This window comes from Mycteria americana, chromosome 2, assembly GCF_035582795.1.
Source record: "Mycteria americana isolate JAX WOST 10 ecotype Jacksonville Zoo and Gardens chromosome 2, USCA_MyAme_1.0, whole genome shotgun sequence".
NCBI lineage: Eukaryota > Metazoa > Chordata > Aves > Ciconiiformes > Ciconiidae > Mycteria > Mycteria americana.
In genome coordinates this window covers 20,548,295-20,568,904 of record NC_134366.1, presented here as the reverse complement: position 1 = coordinate 20,568,904, position 20,610 = coordinate 20,548,295, and the positions used below count along the sequence as shown (strand labels likewise).

Sequence of the window (20,610 nt, the reverse complement as noted above, 5' to 3'; positions counted from 1 at the left end):
ACAAAGAAATAAGTTCCTATTGTTTAGTAGAAAGCAAAGTTTTGGCAAGAAGGTCAACAAAAATCTTATGTTATGGAATATCTTACAGCATTTGAAGGATGTAAACTACAGTTGTATCAGTAGTCTCTTTTGCCTTTGGCAAAGAAACCAAAGAATACGTAATGAAGTGGTAACCCAGAAATGTATGCCTTTTCAGATTTGTTAGAGCATGGTAGTTTCCCCTCAGCCAGGCCATGTTCTCTCTTCAGGGTCTGCATCAGTTGTAGTCAAGTTTACTATCATTATAAGCCATGTCACCAGCTGCTTTCAAATATATTCTTTTTCCCAGATATTAAATATGAGGTTGACTTTTTTTTCTTTTAAAAGGCACTGTCCTGAGGGGTGCCAGAAGCAGAATAGCAGTGTTAAGACAAAGTGCACATAGACCTGTTCCTTCTGCTGTGACTGAGATGTAGACCCACGTGACTATTAGTTTTACAGCACATCAGATTTAAGTCATTTGCAAATGTGTCTGCTAATAGTACAGCTGCCTGCACCTTCTGCTGTCTCCTGCCTGAAGTTGCTATTTCCTTAGCAGTGCTTCTTCAGCTGTTTTTTCTTGGCTGTTCTCTAACCTAAATCTATGAAATGATCCTTAAAAAAATCCCAACAATCTTCCCCAATTTTATTTGCAAACAGGTTGTTTTGCAGGTCTAGCTCAGAACTTGGCCACCCCAGCATTTGTCCCAGCACTGCTGAGGGGCAGCACCCTTTAGCCATGGCTGCAGTGATCATCTGGGAGCAGAGGGAATATTTAAACTGGATCTGCTGCTGACAGACTAGTTGATGTGGAACCACAGTCATAGCCAGCCCTGAACTTTATGTTGATGTGTCTGTTGTACTCCTGCTATAAAGCCAGCACAATAATTTCTACGTTGCACTGAACTGCATCGAGTACACTTATTCTGTAAGAATGGCAGGAGCTTGTTGTACTGTGTTTATGCCACCTAAGTATCCAATCACAGAAATTTATGGAGACAGCACAAAGAACAACAACGTGATATTCCATGCACTGTAATCCTCATGAGAAATAGTGCTAGAATGATTATGGGGAGAAGTGATAAAACTTTGCAGAGGCATTTGCCTGGGACTAAAGATAGAGAAATTCTGCATCTTTGAAAAGATGCAAGATTTCATTCATTTGTTCAAAACCTCAGAAAGAATCCATGTGCTAATAAGTTAAAGAATCCAAAAGTTTCTGACTTGGTTTGTCTGCTTAGGTTGTGCTTCTTGAGCTTCACACTGTGAGTCAGACATAGTTAAGGCATCAGAAAGAAGGGTGTCACGGTTCAATTTTTAATTTCCATTTCATACTATAATTTAGAATGTAAACATCAGTCTTGCAATTTATTGCAGGTAAGCAATATTTTATATTCTTGAAATGTAATACTAATTTAGTTGGTAAATATAACACACTAAGAAGAAGAAATGATCCTAAAATAACAAAGATTTCTTTTTTTCTCCTTTATTCTGCTAGTGCCGTTGCTGAGGCTGAAGGAATTGAGCCATTAGTAAATACCTTGAATGCTCAGAGAGATGGAGCCATTGCTAATGCTGCCACAGTGCTAACAAATCTGGCCATGCAAGAGCCATTCCGTGTAAATATCCAGAGCCATGGTATTATGAGTGCGCTTGCAAAACCATTGCACTCGACCAATAGCCAAGTGCAAAGCAAAGCTGCATTTGCTGTGGCTGCATTTGGTTGTGATGCTGATGCAAGAACTGAGGTAAAACTCTTCTTCGAGGCTGTGGTTATTTGTAACATTTCTAGATCCTGAGGTTGGTGTTACAGTTACTTAGGATCTTTGTATTTTGTATGTGTGTCCTAAAAGTCCCAGGGTTTCTAGATAGTAACTAATTTTTCACTTTCATCATAGGCTTGTTCAGCCGAATTTAGTTCCGTTTGTTATGAGAACTTGGGAGGGGTTTTCTTTAATTTGTATTTTTACTGATGTATGTGCTTGCACCAAATTAATATTTTACAGCTTTCCAGTGGCTTCAATGAGCTTTAACCAGGGCTATATCTTAATCTTCATGTTTACAAGCGTTAAACATTAAGGTTTCTCTCGGCTGCAACTGTCAGCTGTATTTTGAAGATGAGAAGTTCTGTCCTCTTTACTCTCCCTCAGTGTTGTTCTATTGCCCACTTTCAAGGCCTGAACAGCAATGTCTGATCTTGATTTATAAGATACTGGATGTGCATGGAGTAAATGTAATTCAAATAAAACTCAAAATATAATTAATCCCTTGATCAGTGGCATCCAGCAAGTTGAACTTTTCACTGTTTATCAATGGTCATATTATTTTCTTTTCATAAATAAGGATGATGCTATGTGCTTTCATAGATCATAAGCTGGGGATTTCTCATGAGTCAAGGCTGTTAATTAGGACATGAATAAGGGGCATAGATAATTAATCTACCTCTTTCAGTGTCCTTAAAATGTCTTTCTCTTCAAAAATCCAAATGAGCAATATTTCCTCCAGCGTGTATGGGAAAGATACTGTGGCACACGAGAATAGGATGTTAATAAGATTGTCATACATACAATACAATACAAATTCAAATATATTGTGATGTAAATTAGTTGCTAGGAGGCAACAGAACACAGAAAAAGCTGTGTAACTCTCCGTGGCAGTGTTGGGTTGCATAGTCTCTTCAGTTTCCACGCCGCAATCTAATAAGTGAAAAGCAAGCCAGAACCAGAAGGGATGTGTGCCTTGAACCACTCTGAAGCTCGCTTCAGGTCCAGCCTATGCAGGGTTCACAGAAGCAGAGAATCCCCATAAATGGCCTTTCCACCAGCCCAGCATAGCTTGTCTACAAGGCTGGAGTGTTTCAGAAGGTGAATTTCACAGGCTGTTCTTGCTGGGACAGATGAAATATGTAAGTGGCAATGTCTTCATTATTTTATAGTTAAGAAATGCAGGTGGACTGGGACCACTCGTTGAATTGCTGCATTCTAAGAATGAGGAAGTCAGAAGAAATGCCTGTTGGGCTGTTATGGTCTGTGCAAGCGATGAACTAACTGCTGTTGAACTATGCAGGCTAGGGTGAGTAGAAATAGTATCAAGGGGCAGAGGGAAGATTTTGATGAGAGAACTCCATTAAGTTGATCTTTACATATTTATAGCAGAATAACAAAGTTAAGCTATACTTTCTGGTAAGCAGAAACTACTTTTGCACCACAGATGTTACAGATGAAATGGTATTGATTTTAAGTAACAGAAGTCTTAAGAAAAAATGCCAGCCTGAAGAGAGAACTGTCTGGAATTATAAAAATGTTTATTGTTTCTGTGACTGAATTAGGCTTTATATTGAAGATGTGCTTATATCAGTCAAAATTAGTGACTACAGTGCCCCATACATATGAAACTGAAATTCAGGTTTCAGGCTAAGTTCAATATACTGTAAATTGTACTTATTACACACAGGCTAAATTTGGCTTATAAACTCTGGTTAACTGCAGGTGTGCTGAAGTGTCACATAAAAGACATTCTATTTTATTCCTTCTTAGAAACTCCAAGTTCCATATATTAATACTGAATACAAAAGCTGGTTTAGGTTGTAAGAATTATGGCACAGGGCTCCTTATACAGGGTGACTTTTAGTTATTGTTAACATTGTATACAGATAATTGTGTACATATACGTTGTATATGTATTATTGTATACATATACATTGTATATATTGTACTGCGTATATTGTATACATTGTATATATACACATATACAATATATGTACATTGTAACATACATATATTGTGTATATGCAATTGCCCTGCTCCCTCTGCTGGACACTTTCCTGATTACTGCACAGATACTTAAAATCCATCTATGAGGGGATTCTGCAGAGTGAGGATCTTGGAAATTTAGGTCTGGAGGGGACCTCAAAGGTGATGTTATCCATCTGCCCACTGTAAGGCTGAATCACGTACACTGACGTATTTTTGCTTGTTGAGTGTAAATACCAGTTCTGAGGGGGTTTCACAACTTTCCGAGGTAACCTGTTCCAGTGCCGATGTATCCTTACAATTAGAAGGGGTTTCTGAGTTCTAAATATCCCTTACAGCAAATCAATTCAACTACATGTTGTCCTACTTTCAGTGGGATTGAATAACCACCTTTTTATAGCAATTTGAGTTTAACTTATTGGATTTTCTCATGTGTCATGTCCCTCTCTGTTTCCTTTTCATGACAAAGTAAAAATGATAAACTTCTTTTTGTTTTGAAATCTTGTATCATTTTGTCACACATCTCTGAATTTCTCTCATTTATTTATGACATTTTGAAGTGCCATCTCCCAGCCTGGATGAGGTACTTCATCTGAGGTCATACCACCATTAAATAAAGCTCAGTAATTATTTTCTGTATCTTCCATATAGCACTGTTCTTATTTAATCCCTTCTTTGTGACAGTATCGGAGTAGGACTCTAATTTATGTGTCCTTCCAGTTTGACAGCATATTATTGATAATAATACATTAAGCATAGTTTTTCAACCAGTCAGGCACTACTTCATGTTATTTTCATGTAGATCATATTTCCCTGACTTGCTCATGAGTATTCAAGTAGGAATATGTGAAAAGACTTATTAAAGTCAAAACATATCTCAAAGTCAACTCGTATCTCACATCTACTTCTTCTGCCTATACATTAAGTCAGTTACCCTATCACAGAAAGGATTACATTGGCTTTACATGATTTATTCTTGACAAATATATAATGGCTATTTCTTACCATCTTATCTCTTGTTGCTTGCAAACTGATTGTTTAATAATTTGATATGGTGTCCTTTGGACACTGAAATTTGGCTGAATGATCTCTATTATTTCCTTGTTCTTCCTTTTTCAAATCTAGATCCTATCTTTGCCCTTCTCCACTCTCCTGGCACCTAGCCTGTCCTCCCTGAATTTTCAAATATAATTATAAATAGTTCAGAGGTTGCTTTTGCCAAATCATAGAGTAGTATGAGGTAAGTCTCCTCAGGAACTGGTAACTTTGTCTCTTCAAAGTTATTCTAGACATGTTAAGCCTACTGTTTCCATCTCCTTGTTAATATTACTGCCAGGCATCTGCTTGCAACCTTTTTATGAAAACTGAAGCAAAAAAGGCATCAGACACTTCAGTCTTTTCTGTGCCATCTGTTATGAGTTTTCTTCCCACATTGAGTAATAGGCCTACATTTTCCTCTCTGACTTGCAGCATATGAAACATTTATTTTTGTTTCAGTCCCTGAATAGTTGCATCTCACTTTGCCTGTGGGTCTTTTGCGTTTTTCCCTAACTTTTTCCTCCCTGTTGGAAGTGTCAGTGTTTCCATTTCTATATGAGTCCTTTTTTGGCTTTTGGGTCTTCACAGAATTTTTGGCGCAGCCGTATTTGTCCCTTTTTGGCTTGTCTTTCCTCCACATGAGGATAATGTGCCATTGTGCCTGTAATGTCATCTGTCTTTGACACTGCTGTATTCATTAGGCTTTTCTTACTCATTTTCCCCTTTAAAATTCTTCCCTGCATTACTTGCTGGTTACCTGACTTTGTTGCAGTATGCTGTGTGACAAATAGCCTGTATTGCTGTTCCACTATTTCCTCCCATTGCTCTCTTCTAAAAGAGAAGGTTGTCATTTGCCTTGCCTGAAAAACTTGTTCTCTGGAAAAACTTGTTCTCTATAATCCATCTGATGTACCTTCAGAAGTCTACATTGTAAATGTCCACAGCTGAGGCTCCCTGTGTAGTTCACAGAGAGAAATGGCAGTCTAAACGTGGAGTTAATTATATATATGTAAAAAATTGATTCCTTAGGATGCAAAGAATGCCTGCATGTGTGTATAGACACACAGATATAAATTTGAATATACACATATACACACACACATGTGAATATATCTCCTTTTTTCCTGTTGTTTTCATTCCTCAACAGTTCCAAAACTGCACTGTGTTATGTTCTCCTGATTCAGCTTCCTTTTTCTTCTTAGTGACCTTTTCCTAAGTTTCTCAGATCAGAAGTTATCAGTATGTGGGTTTCAGCACCAAAACCAACTTAAGGAATGAATTCCTGTCCTCCCGTGTCCCCACATGATTATTTGTTTCTACCTCCATGCTGCAAAAATCCTGCACCTGGTGATGCTGACACAACTGCTTGTGTTTCCATGCTGATCTGTGTTTTGCAAATCTCTGCCACCTATCCCTCCCCAAACACAGTAACATTCCTAAATCAGAAGGATTCACACATTGTGTAATGGAATCTGCAAATTGCATTGCAAGTTGGAGAGAGAGAGATTTCCCGAATTGTATCATATGGTCAGCTCTGAACATTATTCCTTTTACTCTGCTTTTACATCCTTCTTTTTCTCAAGTTCTCTGTGGTACCTAACATCCTTCTGTCAGCATTTCTTTATGTAACTGTTTAACTGCCTAAAGGAATTGCCTTTTGCTTTTAAGCACTGCAAGGCATTTTCCTCCCCTAGAGAAAGAATTCTGTGCAGCACAGCCAGCTCCTTGCTGGCCCAGGGGCACCAGGCTAGCACTTGGAAACAAATCTGTCTTGGCAATGCTGAAAACTAACTCTGAATTGTATAATAACAATTAATTGGTATTTAATGATGAATTAGCCTTTGTATTGTGTTTAACAGCGCTTTAGACATCCTAGAAGAAATTAATCTATCAACAGGGCGCAAAAATAACTTTAGTGAAGCTGCTCTGGAAAAGCTACTTGATAACAATCTTTCCCAAAAGTACAGCCAGATGGGATATTTATCATCAAGTAACATCATTACTGATGGATTCTATGATTGTGGTCAGGTAAGCTACTTTAAATAAATTACTTAGAAAGAGTAAAATTTTCTTCTTGATTTAGAAAGAGTAAGAGTACTATAGCAAAAGCCAGGATCTGGCTATGTAAAATACTTTGTTTGTAAAATACTTTGTTTTCTTGTCCTGAAGGTTCCCACTTTTTATACGAATTTCTTTTGATTATCTTTCTTCATGGATGAAATCTCATCATCTTCATGCTATCCCCCAGTTGCAATCTTCTTCCTAATCCTATGTAAGCTGTGCAGCTCCTAGTTCCTTTCCTGGTCCTTTCTCAGACCTTAGTTGTTCTGGGCTCTTTCCCTGCAGTATACTTAATACTAACCTGACACTGAATGACCTATGGACTTTCTGTTTGTTTGTTAAAGAAGGAGAGAGTTCATGTTTTCACCTTGGTCATGACCCTTTCTCTCACAAAGAACTGTTTATATATAAAGAATGACTCCACTATGTATCACTTGCTAGTGCTGTGTTCTGTTTAAATCTGAGAAGGACTTTTCAAAATGCCCAAATGAATTAGAAATACCAGTGTTACTGAAAATCAGTGAAATACCTACTCCTAAAGCACTTGGTTGCTTTTGAAAATTCTATCCTATATTGTAAAGCCTTCAGAGGCAGGAATATTTCCTTATTCTAGTACTGTTTGGAATGACATAGTAGCAATAATTACAAGTTAAATTATTTATAAACAATCTTTTCTAAGAAAATTTATAAAGAAAATGCAAGTGAAGAAGAAACCACTTTCACATATTTTGAATGGCTTTAGAAGTTCTTATGTAAGTTCTGTTAAAGATTAGGAATTTTAAATTACTCTTTAGGTATCTTTTAAATATTTTTTTTCTCTTCATCTTTAACTGAAGAGAACACCTTACTTATCTTTTATTCTAATTTTCTTGTAGATAAAACCCGGAGTGAAATTTTTATCTTTGGAGGAACTGAGTATGCAAGAGCTTACTGACCGTCGGGCCATAATCTTCATTAATGCTAAACCACGAGAAGAGTGAGTCATGTTTGATCTACCAACATTTATTGCAATAGCTCATCTTTTCCATCATTTTCACTGTTTCCAGTACAAACTACATAGTGTGTATATATATGTACACTTATATAAAATAGAGAGATCTCAGCATAGCACTTCATGTCCTAGACGGCAAGAGATTTGTATTTTATAAAATCAGAATTTGGAAAAAAAAAACTTTTTTTCCCTCTAGATAGAAAAGATTTATTCAGTTGAGTTGCTTTTTTTTAACTTCGCCATTAAGACTCATTCATTTAACGCCCTTCCTGATGGTGGGATACCCAGTGTTTTATTAGTTATAAAAAAGCTGGTCATCTGCCATAATAATTATGTCATCTAAGCTGAACGTGAACATGCGACAATGAAACCTATGATTTGATGATTTTCTTGTACAGGCAAATGCATGGAATTTTAAGCACAACGTCCCAAGAGGCAGGACAAAGCCAAGCATCAAGCTTTCAGACTTGATAAAGAACCTGTGTCCATTTCTTCTCTGTTTAAGTTGAAGCCAGCCTAACAAATCTTCTTAGATTTGAATGCAGGAAGTTGGTATTGGGCTTGTTTAACTGGGAGTCATTTCCTGTAAACACTCTCACAGATCAAAGAGTGCTCTACCAATATTTTGCAAGTCCAAAACCTTCTTCTCTGTCAACACATCACATATTTGGTTTACAGTATCATTAGCTTCCCTTTTAAGCTTGTACATGACACCATAAAGATGTCTGAGAATATCTATGACAAATTAAACTTCCATACTCTTTGTTGATCCCTAGAGTTGTCTTTAACTATCAGGTTTTCTTTCTTTGACTTTGGTACAGCTTCTTGCCTTTGCACCTTGGCAGCAGTCTTACTCCCCAGTTACTCTTGTGTCCATCATTTGGTATTCCGTACTTCATTTTTGATCCCTGAATCAATATCTGGTTTATTAGTGCTTATGTTATTTCCTCCACTTATGTACTTCCTATGAATATATTTACTGTCCTTTAAAATCAGAACTCAATTTCCAAAGCTTAACATGCAAATATTATCTCTGCAAATAATATGCAAAAATATCTTGTTCCATTTCAGCGTCCTTGCAGTAGAGGAAAAGGCACAAGATTCATCTTATGAACAGACTATCTTGTCACCTTCTATTTCAAGAAAAGGCAGTAGAGAAAAAGCAAGGTATGGTCTTAAGATTTACTTGTCACTGTTCTGTTATTGCTCTCTAACATTAGAAATAGAATTCTGATTTAAAATACAGAACGTTTCCTAACAGAGTACAAATGCTCAAATAGAATGTTAAATATGTTTTCGGAGTCTTTCTTTCACCTCCTAATTGCAGTAATCTTCCTTCATCTATCTTAGTAATTATTTGTCCTCCCTCCTCATGATGTATTTGAACATCTCCCATTTATTTGGCTGGTTTTCCTTTCAATATCCCTAGGAGGCAGTGAAATGCTGTTATTTTACAGCTTGACAACCAAGACACAGGGAAATTAGGGTAGAAGATCTTTCTCAATTTAGAACCTAGACCCACGAAATGTTCCTACACTGCCTACATGCATACTTATTTCTAGAGTAAATTTCTTCCAGTGAAATTCCATAGATGACTCAAAGCTGAGAAGGGTGTGCTCAGAACTGTCCCAGTTTTGACAGCAACAAACCTAAAAATGCCTCGCTCTTGCAGGGCTCCCTCTGATCCATACCATACACTAGTACAGTCCTGCAGTCCTTTCTGTGGAACTGATCTGGTGGGTATGTCTGCTCATACCAAATAGGTCAGAATCTCTAACCTTGTGGGAAATGAATTTCCTTCTTTTACTGAAAGAGGATCTGAGCCTGCCCCTCCCACCTGCAGATAGCTGATCACATATTTGGGGTTTAGCAGTCTCATTCTGGTTTGTTGTAGCTGTTCACTAACGAAGAGGCATAATGAACAGAGCTTTCTACTTCAGCTATTAGGGCACTTATCTGAGAGAGTCGAGACCAAAGTTCTAGTCCTTGTCTTGATGACTTTTATATTAAAATGCTTAACCCTTAGTTTGTTCCTGTGGAAGAAAACTGAACCATGGTCTCCCAACTGAACCAGTAACTCTTTATGTAAAACAGCAGCACAATCACGACCGCAACAGTGCCTTTCAGAGAAGGCAGGTGTACATGCCTAATTCCAGGGGAATGTTCAGGATTCCAAAACTAGTCCAAATAGAGCCTCCTCGCCATCAGTGGGATGGTGTCTAGTCCTTGATAGGAATGTGATGTAACCTACAACTCTCCTCGGCTCTTCTGTTAGCTGACTTAGTGAGCTGACCATTTATTACGCTGGTTTCTGTGGGTCTCAGTCCTGACTTCTTAATTTTCCTTATTTTATGGTATAGAGGGCCTTGGCCATGCTTCAGGGCTGTTAATTCTAGTCAGTGGTGGGCATTACAAAATGCTAAGCGCTACAGGGTTTGGAAAAAGAGGAGAGATGGAGTGTCTGTTGTAGAAACTGAGGTACTATGTTTGCAATTTTTAGCTTGGAGCTCATCCATGAACTATGATATGCTACTGGCTGTACAGGCATTTTATTGATAGAGATAATGGTTGATTTCTTAGACTGCTTATGTATTTCTGTGTATGTGTGTATCTGTGTGTGCTTGAGAGATGAAATCAAGAGAAAATTGGAACCTGCTTTGTGATCTCAATAGTTCAATGGTATCTCCAATGGAGGAAAAGCAGGAGTTATCTGGACAACGGTCTTCGCTGAGCAAAAGCAGCACTAGAGAAAAAGGCTTAAGGTATTATACTTTGAATTATATGTGTATCAGTTTGTTTAGAACTGACATGCAAATTGTTGACAGATCATAGCTACTGACTGTGAAGGGTTGAGGTTCTGACTTAAATTGAATTGTGAGATAAGTCTATCCAAAAGTTATTGACTTACAAGGCAGACATTTACATTTGACTAGTTATTTGGACTGCAAGCACTTCTGGAATTCAGTTTAAATCATTTTGTAGTAGATACCTGAAATGGATCATATGAATCGCATTGTGGAAGGTTGCAAAAGAATAGATACTGCATCTTGAGTGTCTTACCAGGCCTATTCTAGCTTCTGCTCACTTACCAGTCCTCCCGATGCCCAGCATGCCCTGGTCATGACCCACCATGCATATGCTAGTTTACTCAAAGGGAGCAGGAGGCAAGGGGAGATATTGAGCCCCAATTATGTTTGCTCTGCACCAGTGGGGGATTCCTTCATCTCAGGAGATGCTCTGGAGTCATAGACCATGTTGCATAGTCTCAAGCAGCTGTGCAGAGCTTAGAGATCTGTTCTGACGAGATAATATGTTTGCTTATTACAGTGTGAGATGAGGATACCCTTGGATAGTTGCTTTTTAATGTAATTTATGTCAATTACACAGTAAATGACTGCTCTGTTAGCAACCATAACACTTTCGGAAAGCAAAAAATTTTCTTTAGGAAAAAACAAATACCTGGCTCAATTTCCCATAGTAAACTTGCAGGGATACAAAGACTTCTTTCTTCAAGTATGAAATAATTGCTTTTGAATGTCATGATGAAGTTGTATGATTTATAACCCGATTGTCATTCATTTTGAATCCATAATTCATACATCATTATTATTATTAATTTGTGAGATATATGGGAGTTACTTGAAGGTCAGTATCTGACTCCAAGTCTCAAACATGCTTAGACTTTTTTCTACATATTTTTTCCCTTTGATCATATGTTTCTGTTCATCATTATTTTGCAAAGTACTACTGAACATAGGTTAAAGCCATTGTTTTGAAAAAGTGATACTACTTTATATAAACCATAGTTGAAAGCTAAGAGAAAGGGCAGTTGTAATTGTCTGCTGGAAGTGTTTGAATTAGATGTGGAGGAAGTGCCTAGTTGATAGTTTGACATATATTTGCATAGACAGATAGCAACATTTTTGATCAGTTGCATATCTGATATACACATTGACTGGGCTAAAAGATAATATTTAATGTAGACTGATAAATGTGCCTTTATTCCATGCTATGTTCCAGTACAGCATTTAAGGAAATACTTTCCATGCTCATTTACTCCTTTTCTAAAGACAGCCAAGGCATTAAGCTGTGCAAAAAAGGAAAGAAAATAGGTGTCATGGCTGTCTTTTGGTGGTAGGATATTGTATTGGCTGCCTTCTTCCTCACACTGACTCTCTGGTGACCCACTGGACTTTTCTACTGAAGTTGCAACAGGAATCAGAAACAGCTTGAAGACTATGAACTGTCATGAGTTCTCCTTTGCAATGTTGCTCTGCATTTGCAGCAAGTATGTCTCACAAGTAGTAAGACAGCTTTGGGAAAGGGGAGTGATTTTTTTCCGGTGTCATAATTCCCACTGGTAAATAAAACAGGGATAAAAAAGAGGATAGGAAAAAGATAGCAGAAGTCTACTGCAATGGTTACTGATTATTTTATAGCACTGAGCTGTAAGACAGCAACTCCACAGTTCCTTATGAGATAAATATTAGACAGACATGGTGAACTGAAGCATTGAGGAGTAGGGTAGAGATGGGTGTGGAAGACAACCTTCTATCAGCCATTCCACCAAGGAACAGAACAGTCATACCTCAGAGAAATCAGAAGCAGCAGAAAACCAAACAAACCATTGTTCAAACCTATCCTTCTCAGGTCTTTTCTTCCTGAAAACTGGAAAGAAGGAGAATAGGAGTGATTCAAGAGTCATTTGAGTATATAGGAAAAGGGAACAAATTCTCCTGCTATAGCACTATAATTTAGCAGTGTTCTTTTCATATGGAAAAGAAAGTACTGGGAGAATAGAAGGGAAGAGCAGGGGACAAAGAGAAAATGGTCAAGGAACAAGAATTATACCATTTGTAGAAATTGTTGGTTTGAAAACCTGCTAAGTCAGACACCAGAGAGGCGGGAATAATTCAGGGTTTTTTTAAACAGGGTATTCTTAACCATGATCATAAGTGTATAAATGGAAAAGTAGGTAGCTGTTTAATCTAGCATTGTAAGGTCCCCTGGCTATACTTAAATAGAGTCACATTAGATAAAGAAAACTGTTTGCCTGCTTTTTTTCAAGTATAAGTGTAATTAATAACCAGAACAGTTTATTTAAGAGGGTGGTGAATTTTCTATAATTTGAAGATTAAATCTTAATTGGTTATCCTTCTAAGAAAATGTGCTTTATGAAATCTATGAAAAGGGCTTTTTGTGAATATGATAAATCTCAATAGGTAAAAGAAAAGTTTGCAAAGTATTCTGAAGACAAATTGCTTGAATTAGACTACTGATAATGGTATATGCCCTTCTGCTTTGTCCAATGCCTTCCGTCTTAAGAATGCTGTTCATTGTAAAAATTTCAAGAATAATTTGAAAAGCATACAATAATGATAGTGTGCCCTGGAGCCATGTATTCTAGTGGTCCTTTATTTATTTTTTTTCCTTTCAAGAATGCCAGAAGTATTATGGATTTTAAAAAATAAGCCAGAACTGTTAAACAAAGGAAAGAAATTTTGTCGTATTTCACATTAGAATTATTCAGGACCTATGCTGAAAAAAGACATAATGCTTACAAAACACAAGTTCCATGTGTTCTCACAAATGAAAAATCCTAAACTGTCTGATTGTATAGATCTTAACGATACCTCTGGTAAGATACTGATTTTATAGTTGCTGCATAACTTGTGAAACGCACACTATTCTAGCTAAGCAGAACAAGCATTTCATTTTTACCTCTGCTAGGTGCTTATGATGCCTGTTCAGGATTGCAGTCATTTTTCAGATTCTGAACATCAGTGATAAATGTAGCATGTACAATGAAAAAAGTCAGCAAAAACAGATCTCTTATAAAATCTTCGTCTGACAAACCACGTTGTGGTTTGTATAATGCTTGAAGTACGTGGATTTGCAACTACAGAGACTACTGCTTGGCATGTCCTGTCAAGATTTCAGCCATGCTCTTGATACCATTTGTTCCTTTAGTTGAAATCCAGATTTCTATCGAGTAAAAACTCATGGGAGTTCATGATTTCTAATTCATGACCATATGCAACTGAACTGTAACTGTCTAAAAGTGTTTCCTATATACTCTCTAAAAACTTTGTGTTATTGTTATGTAGCTGTATGTAGGTAAGTGTCTTTTCCCTTAGATAATCCATATATGGGAAAAGCATATCAGAGCCACAGACAAACATAAAATGAGAATTTACAGAAATATTAATATGGAGCTAGTGTCGTTTGGTTCCTAACCATCTCCTGAGGGCATGTTCCACAAATATTCTCTACAGCTTTGTAGATTTTGGACTATTCATTATCAAGAGAAAAGATTTCCCCTACCTTTCTCCCAAAATCAGTTTGTCTAAAGTGTCCTGTTGGAGAACTACTGTATTAGAATTTGGACTTTAGAGATTACAGTATTCTAAATAAATCTGTATTGTTTTCTATGTAAGAAAAGGGAAGGGGAAAAAAGAAGAGGAAAAAATTAAAGACGTTACTCAGATTATATCTAAAGTCCAGGATGAAATAAATCTAGGAAATTCACATTGGCTACCACCACCTGACTTCATTTTACTGGATTACATTAATGATGCTTCCAAAACAGTTCTACCACTAACTACTACCCGGGAACAGGTTGTGGCTCTTGCAGAGTAAGTACCGAATTGTATTTCCATAAATAATGCAAGTAAGTTGAATTGCTAAAACAACAGTTTTCTCATGCAAGGACAACTTTTCCAAATTTGTTATTTTTCCCATCCTTAATTGGAATCCAAATCAGCTTTGGTCCAGAATTTTGACATAACTTTAGATTTTAAGCTCCTTTTTTCTAATTTTGTTGTAATTAGTTTAATTTTTTTAAAATAAAATATCACTTGCAATAAAAGGGTACAAATTTCTCATTTTAAAAATATGGACAATTTCAGGGGTTTTTCATATTTATATATCTGTACTGATTGTTTCCAATGAACACATCAGCTGCATATAGCATCTCTGTCATCAAGGAACAGGAGAGACCCAGGTGCTCCAGAGCCTAAATGCACAGGCTAAAACCTTAGCCTAATACTGAGACTGTTGCAACCTACATGTATCATGTCTGTTCTTTCTCTGACAATATCTCTTGCCTAGTTAGTTTGAAAACCCCTTGGGACAGAAACTCTCTTGTATTTTGTTTTCCTATAGAGCCAAAAGCATGAGACATTTTTCTAGTGTAGTTTTTAGGTGCTACTGTAATTAACATCCTGATGATTTAATAGTGCCAGAATATTGCCATGGTGCGCGTACAGACTGTTGTTATCAATGTGTGATTCATTAGTTACACTGACTACTCAGCCTGGGCACCAATCACTGTCATCTCCGAGCAGTGTGTCTGCTTTCGTCTTCTCCTTAGTTTAACCTTTACTATCTTAGCAGTTTCCTGGCTACCTCCTGAATCTGGAGAGTTTGACATCAGATCCCGCTGAGTCTCACAAAATTTGTTTCTTCTACTAACTCTCATTCTTAATGAAGTGGTCTAATGTGATATGAGGAATGACTTTTCTGTTGATTGCAAAATTTGACAGGACAGATATTCATCCTTAACTATCCAGCTGTGTATAAATCATGCTGCCTTCCTCAAGGTGGAATACATAAAATGCTCTTTCAAATCCACTCTTCAAACACACCGATGAAATACTTGCAGACCCACAACCCAGTGAAACGGGAAATTTAAGTAGAATGTTTTCTGTGGGGATTTTTATGTGTATGTTCCATTTTAAGCGGCTGCCTGAATAGTGTGTGTTGAATAGGAAGGGGAGGAGGAGGCAGCTTCAGCGGCCCTCGGCAGCCTGGCAGCTTGAGCAGAGTTCCTGCTGTGCTCGCCATGGAGGGAGCCAGGGTAGATGAGGGACCACGCGATAGCGCTGGCTCTCTCCTTTTAAACAAACATGGTACATCTTTGTGCGCACGTGAGAGTGGTGTGCATGTGGAGGCTGGAGGAGCTTTGCTCTCTTTACTGAGGGCTGGCTGTAGGCACAAGCAGCACAAGTGATTGCTTGGAGCCCCCACTTCTTCAGGCTCATCCAGTAATTCCCAACTTCAAGATAGCATGTCTAGCCTGCTCAGTGATAACTCCCTGTACCCATGCTATTGCAACCAGTACCTCCTCAGGCCCTAGGTTGTGAGAAATATGGCCTTTGAGGTTGCCTGGCATGTACTGTGGGTACAGAACCTGTTCACAGTTACTGCAGAGCAGGTGATGCAGATTTTAGCTCAGTCTAAAGCAGTGGCTTGTGATTCCCATGTCAGCTCTGCAACACCTTGCCCAGAGTGAGAACCCTCAATAACACTTGTGCCCATGGCTGAGGACACTTTGAGGAACAAAGGTCTTCACATACAGGGGCCATGCATAGGGGAGGTGAAGGTGTGTGTATGAGGAGGTAGGGGCTTGATCCTGTGGGTGCAGTCATCCCAAAGACATGCTTTTGGCAGTGTTTGCCCAGACTGTGAGTTCCGATCTTCTGTTTCTTTGACTGAGCCATTCTTTTTAATGGATGAATACATGCCCCTCACCCCCTAAATATTGGCTTCAATATAATCATAGAATCATTTAGGTTGGAAAAGACCTTTAAGATTGAGTCCAACCATAAAACTAACACTGAATAAGAAAGCACATGTAGAAGTTGAAGTACCCTTTCTGGCTATAGTTGCTTTCCTATGTTGGGATCATTACCTATGGCTTTATTTTTGTCATATATATTCTCACGCCTTTATTACTATTTGAAACAAATGGAAGGGCTAGGGATTGTAATACGTAGCTCACGTAATCTGTTAGCTTTAAAGATGAACACTAGCTTCTGAACTACTTCTTCAGTAATTACACTGTTATTGGTGATGTTCTCTGAGGACTTTGTGCCTATACTAGACCTCTCCAGAATCTCTGCTGACAGCTGTTGCTTGGTTTAGGTCTGTGACACAGACCTTGGTTTACGTCTATGACAAATGTGAACGACCTGAGTTATGGTTACCTATGGTATTTAACAGTGAGCATATTTAAAGTAAGAGTTACTAAATAAAATAATTAAAGCAAACATAGCAAAAGTATTAGTCTTATACGTCATTCACTTATTGCCTGTATACATTTCCTTTTGCTATATTTTTGTGATAAATACAAGAGGAATTATAGGTGTAATTGATCCTGGTATAAATTGGAACAGGTTTGTTGCAGACAAGATGGGTGGCCCGATAGAAAGAGACAAACTACATGACTTCAGCTGGGAACTTCACATAAGTGAAATAGAATTTGAACTGAAATGCAACGTTGTGCCTATCGGGAAAGTCAAAAAAGGGACATTCTGTCACAGGGCTTTACTTTTCAAGGTATATTAACATTTATTTTACAACATAACATCATTGATGTTAAATGGATATTATAAACTAAAGTATACTTGCATCAGTATAATATAATATTTATATTCATGTACAATCTTTTGTATATGCTTAAGTCATTTTTCACTGGCAAAGTTGATTTCCCAGTGAATGAAAGCCAGCATCGCTTCTTCCTGTAAACATTCTTGTTGTCATTAAATTGTCTTAAGTGATATCAGCAGAATACTTGATAAATGGCAAAAAGCCAAAATATTTGATGGGGAGTCAAAACATTTTACACTTTCTGTAAACTGTAAAATATTGAATTATGCAGCTTCCTTTTTTTTCCATGCTGCAAATGTAAACTTGTTGGGACAATTTTTATTTGGTATCTATCCAGTATTCTATGACAGGATGTAACAGCTTTTATGTTCTAGTTTCTTAGACTGGGAAAATTCATTTGTTCTGTCTTCATGTGAAGATGTACTGGTGCAGCCTGCTTATCTGTCCCATCCTTATTCCTTGGCTGTTGGGTAGCTGGACTTTTCCTCTTCTTGGATGGAAAGGAAAAGAGAAGCAAGGGCCTAGCACATTAAGAGGGAAGGACCTAGGAAACAGTACACAGGAGAAAGACCACAATCCTAAATTTATGGCATCCATGGGGAAAGAAAGTTCCTGATGCATTTTGTGGAGGTCTGAGGGCATGAATTAATTGTGCTGAGGCAGCACTGATGTTCTCTTACCCTCCACTGTCCTAAGAAACCTTTGTAGGGATGGATTATCTCTCTTAAAGCCACAGCAGCCTAAGCAATGGATTTCCTTGTCCATTTGTAACAAGTTAGAAATCTTTCAGGATTTCATTCCTTCACAACAGACGCATTCTGAGAAAGCAGTTTTGTAGCTGGAAGCCATTATAGGTCTGTCAGTGATAGCGCAGCACAGAGGAAAGGCAGGTGTTTCATCTAGCAGATGCTTGCCTCACATTTAATTGCTTCCCACATTTGCAGGGCTGAAAAGCAAGGAATGTGCTTTGGAGTGGAGCAGCAGTCCTAAACTTACACTGATAAAAATGTTACGTTCTTACACTTAATATTTCATACTAGCTATATGTGTGCAATGTACCTACACCTCATTGCTCGTATAGACAGTTCTTCAAAATGTTATTTGGAAATAAGTCTTCCAACTAGAAAAAAACATTGCTGGGTACTGTGGGTGTTGCACTTCATTTGAGATCTGAAGGACTGGCTGATAAACAAATGTATCAGTGTCTGAAAAGAGTTAAAATGAATATTTTTCATGTTGTACATAGAATATGGTAGAAATAACATTTAAGAGCCTACACTTTCTAAGCAGAACCAACCATAAAGATTTGCAGTTTGGAAGTCTTTAGAGATTTACAAAGTCTGTTTCAAGAAAACTCTTGGCCTTTCAGGTATTTGTTTTCTTTTTAAGCATCTCTTGGCCTTGCTGTATATCGCACAAGCTACATGTATTAACTGTGATTAACGCCTTTTTCTTTCCTTTTTAGGTGATAGCAGACAGAATTGGCATTGGCTGTAGTTTAGTTCGTGGCGAGTATAACAGAGCTTGGAATGAAGTTAAATTGGTTGATGACTCTCCTCAAGGAATAGCTGGGCTTCTGCTTCCTCCTCAAGAGTATATTGTAGATCTAATGTTTGAGCCAGGCTTTTTGATAAAACAGGGAAGTGCAGAGGCAGATCAGTACAAACATATTTAATCATTGCAACAGATTTTGCCAAAATAACTATTTTAAAGATGTTTGCAGTGCTAATATTTATGAAACATAAGGGGTTTCAGGTCCAGCTATCAAAAAGAAGCCTATCTGGTATGTTGTCCTAAACATTTAATTAAACATGTTTTAGGTATCCAACTTCAATGCCTAGAAATTTTGTTAATTTTTTGGTACTATTTTAAGACTAAACTGCAAAACTACAGATTAAAATTTGGTAGATCAAGAATATTTGGTATGTGTTAACATTATAATGCTTATTAAATAGGTTTAAATTATTCCCAAAATACAGTATATTCTTTTTTTCTTATGTTCCTTCAACTCCCATGCACATTTATAGGAATTATATGTCCATGAAGCAAGAAAATATGGCATCTGGTGAAAAAACAAATCACCTAAAAACAACTGGGCAATTTCATGTGTGAAATAACCTTAGAACTAAGAGTTAGAAGAACTAAGATAACAGTATACTTTCAGCCTCTGTAGAAAACATCCCATTTATATTTCTTGGAACTTGGCAGACTTAATAATTATGGATAACAACATGCTCTGGATGAACATAAATACTGTTTGTCCTGGCACAAAGAAGACAGATGATTGATAAGTTATTGCTTGCAATCTCCCTTTAAATTCTTCATTTTTTACTTGAAGATAAAATAGACTCTGAGAAGGGAGCAATTTTGGACAGGGAATTTGTATTTCTTGCAGCCTTTGGTAACGTGGTGCTGCCAGAGTGTGGTGCTGCATCTAAGAGAGGTAAAACACTGGCCAGAACGCTCTATAAGAAACACTTTCAGGTGAAGCTGGCAGGAATGTACTGAAGTAGAGTACTTCAGGGAGCACCAGTATCAAGTGAGTTTACTTTATTGTAGAAAACTGAGGAAAAAGTCCTGTACAGAAGTTAGGCCAATTGTCAGCCAACGTTGTGCAAAACTGAATTTCAGAAGGCCAGAATGCCAACAAGGCATTTACTTCCTGCCCACCAAAATGTGATAAAGAAATTTGGGGTCTGTGTTCTTTTAGATTTTTACTGTTTGTATAAGCACAGTCACTTGTATAGTCTGCTTTGGTTTGAGGAGGTTTAAATCTTTTGTATTCATTACTGCTTATGAGCATGATCCCACCACTCCCCCTCCTTCCTCCTCTGACGTGCAGCATGATTTTCTGGTAGCCCTTTGGGGAACATTTTATCTTTCTGTTGTAAATTCACTTATGTGGCCTCATGTTCATTTTTTTGCCTTATGTTCAGCAATATTCTAGACATCAGAATGAAAAAGAACTCTGGAAACAACGTACGTGATATACTAGCAGAACTGAGTGGAAGGTGAGGATGTGTTTCTTACCATTGCTATGTAACAGGTAGGGGACTGATGCTGTCACTGACAGGAATGACTGGATACAGAAACCTGCAACTTTGAAAGTGCAGTAAATGGAAGTAAAATAAGAATTAATTTCCTACTAGCTATCATTTTCTATGGTTTTCCTACATTAGAGTTTCATTATTTTGTATTGGAACCATAATGTTAAAGTGTGACTTATTCTGTTTGAGAAGGTCTTGAAAAACAAAGCCATTTCTGTTGTTTCTAATGAAAGTCAATATTTTAAAAAAAGACAAAATGTAAGTTTTTCAAAATAAAAATTGGGAAACTTTTATTCTAGACATACAAGCTTAC

The 20,610-nt window shown here is 37.5% G+C and overlaps 1 protein-coding gene across 1 annotated transcript in view; it reads left to right on the top strand.

Moving 5' to 3' along the window:
• ARMC3 (armadillo repeat containing 3) overlaps window positions 1–20,407 on the top strand; it is a 62,974-nt gene extending 42,567 nt beyond the window's left edge. Inside the window, exons 12-20 of the mRNA XM_075495519.1 lie at window positions 1,517–1,766; window positions 2,954–3,090; window positions 6,668–6,836; window positions 7,745–7,845; window positions 8,932–9,027; window positions 10,533–10,622; window positions 14,298–14,495; window positions 17,037–17,199; window positions 18,716–20,407. Of these exons, the coding sequence (XP_075351634.1) occupies window positions 1,517–1,766; window positions 2,954–3,090; window positions 6,668–6,836; window positions 7,745–7,845; window positions 8,932–9,027; window positions 10,533–10,622; window positions 14,298–14,495; window positions 17,037–17,199; window positions 18,716–18,925 (1,414 nt within the window). The 3' untranslated portion in view covers window positions 18,926–20,407. The remainder of the gene's footprint in view (window positions 1–1,516; window positions 1,767–2,953; window positions 3,091–6,667; window positions 6,837–7,744; window positions 7,846–8,931; window positions 9,028–10,532; window positions 10,623–14,297; window positions 14,496–17,036; window positions 17,200–18,715) is intronic.
• Window positions 20,408–20,610: the final 203 nt, after the last annotated feature.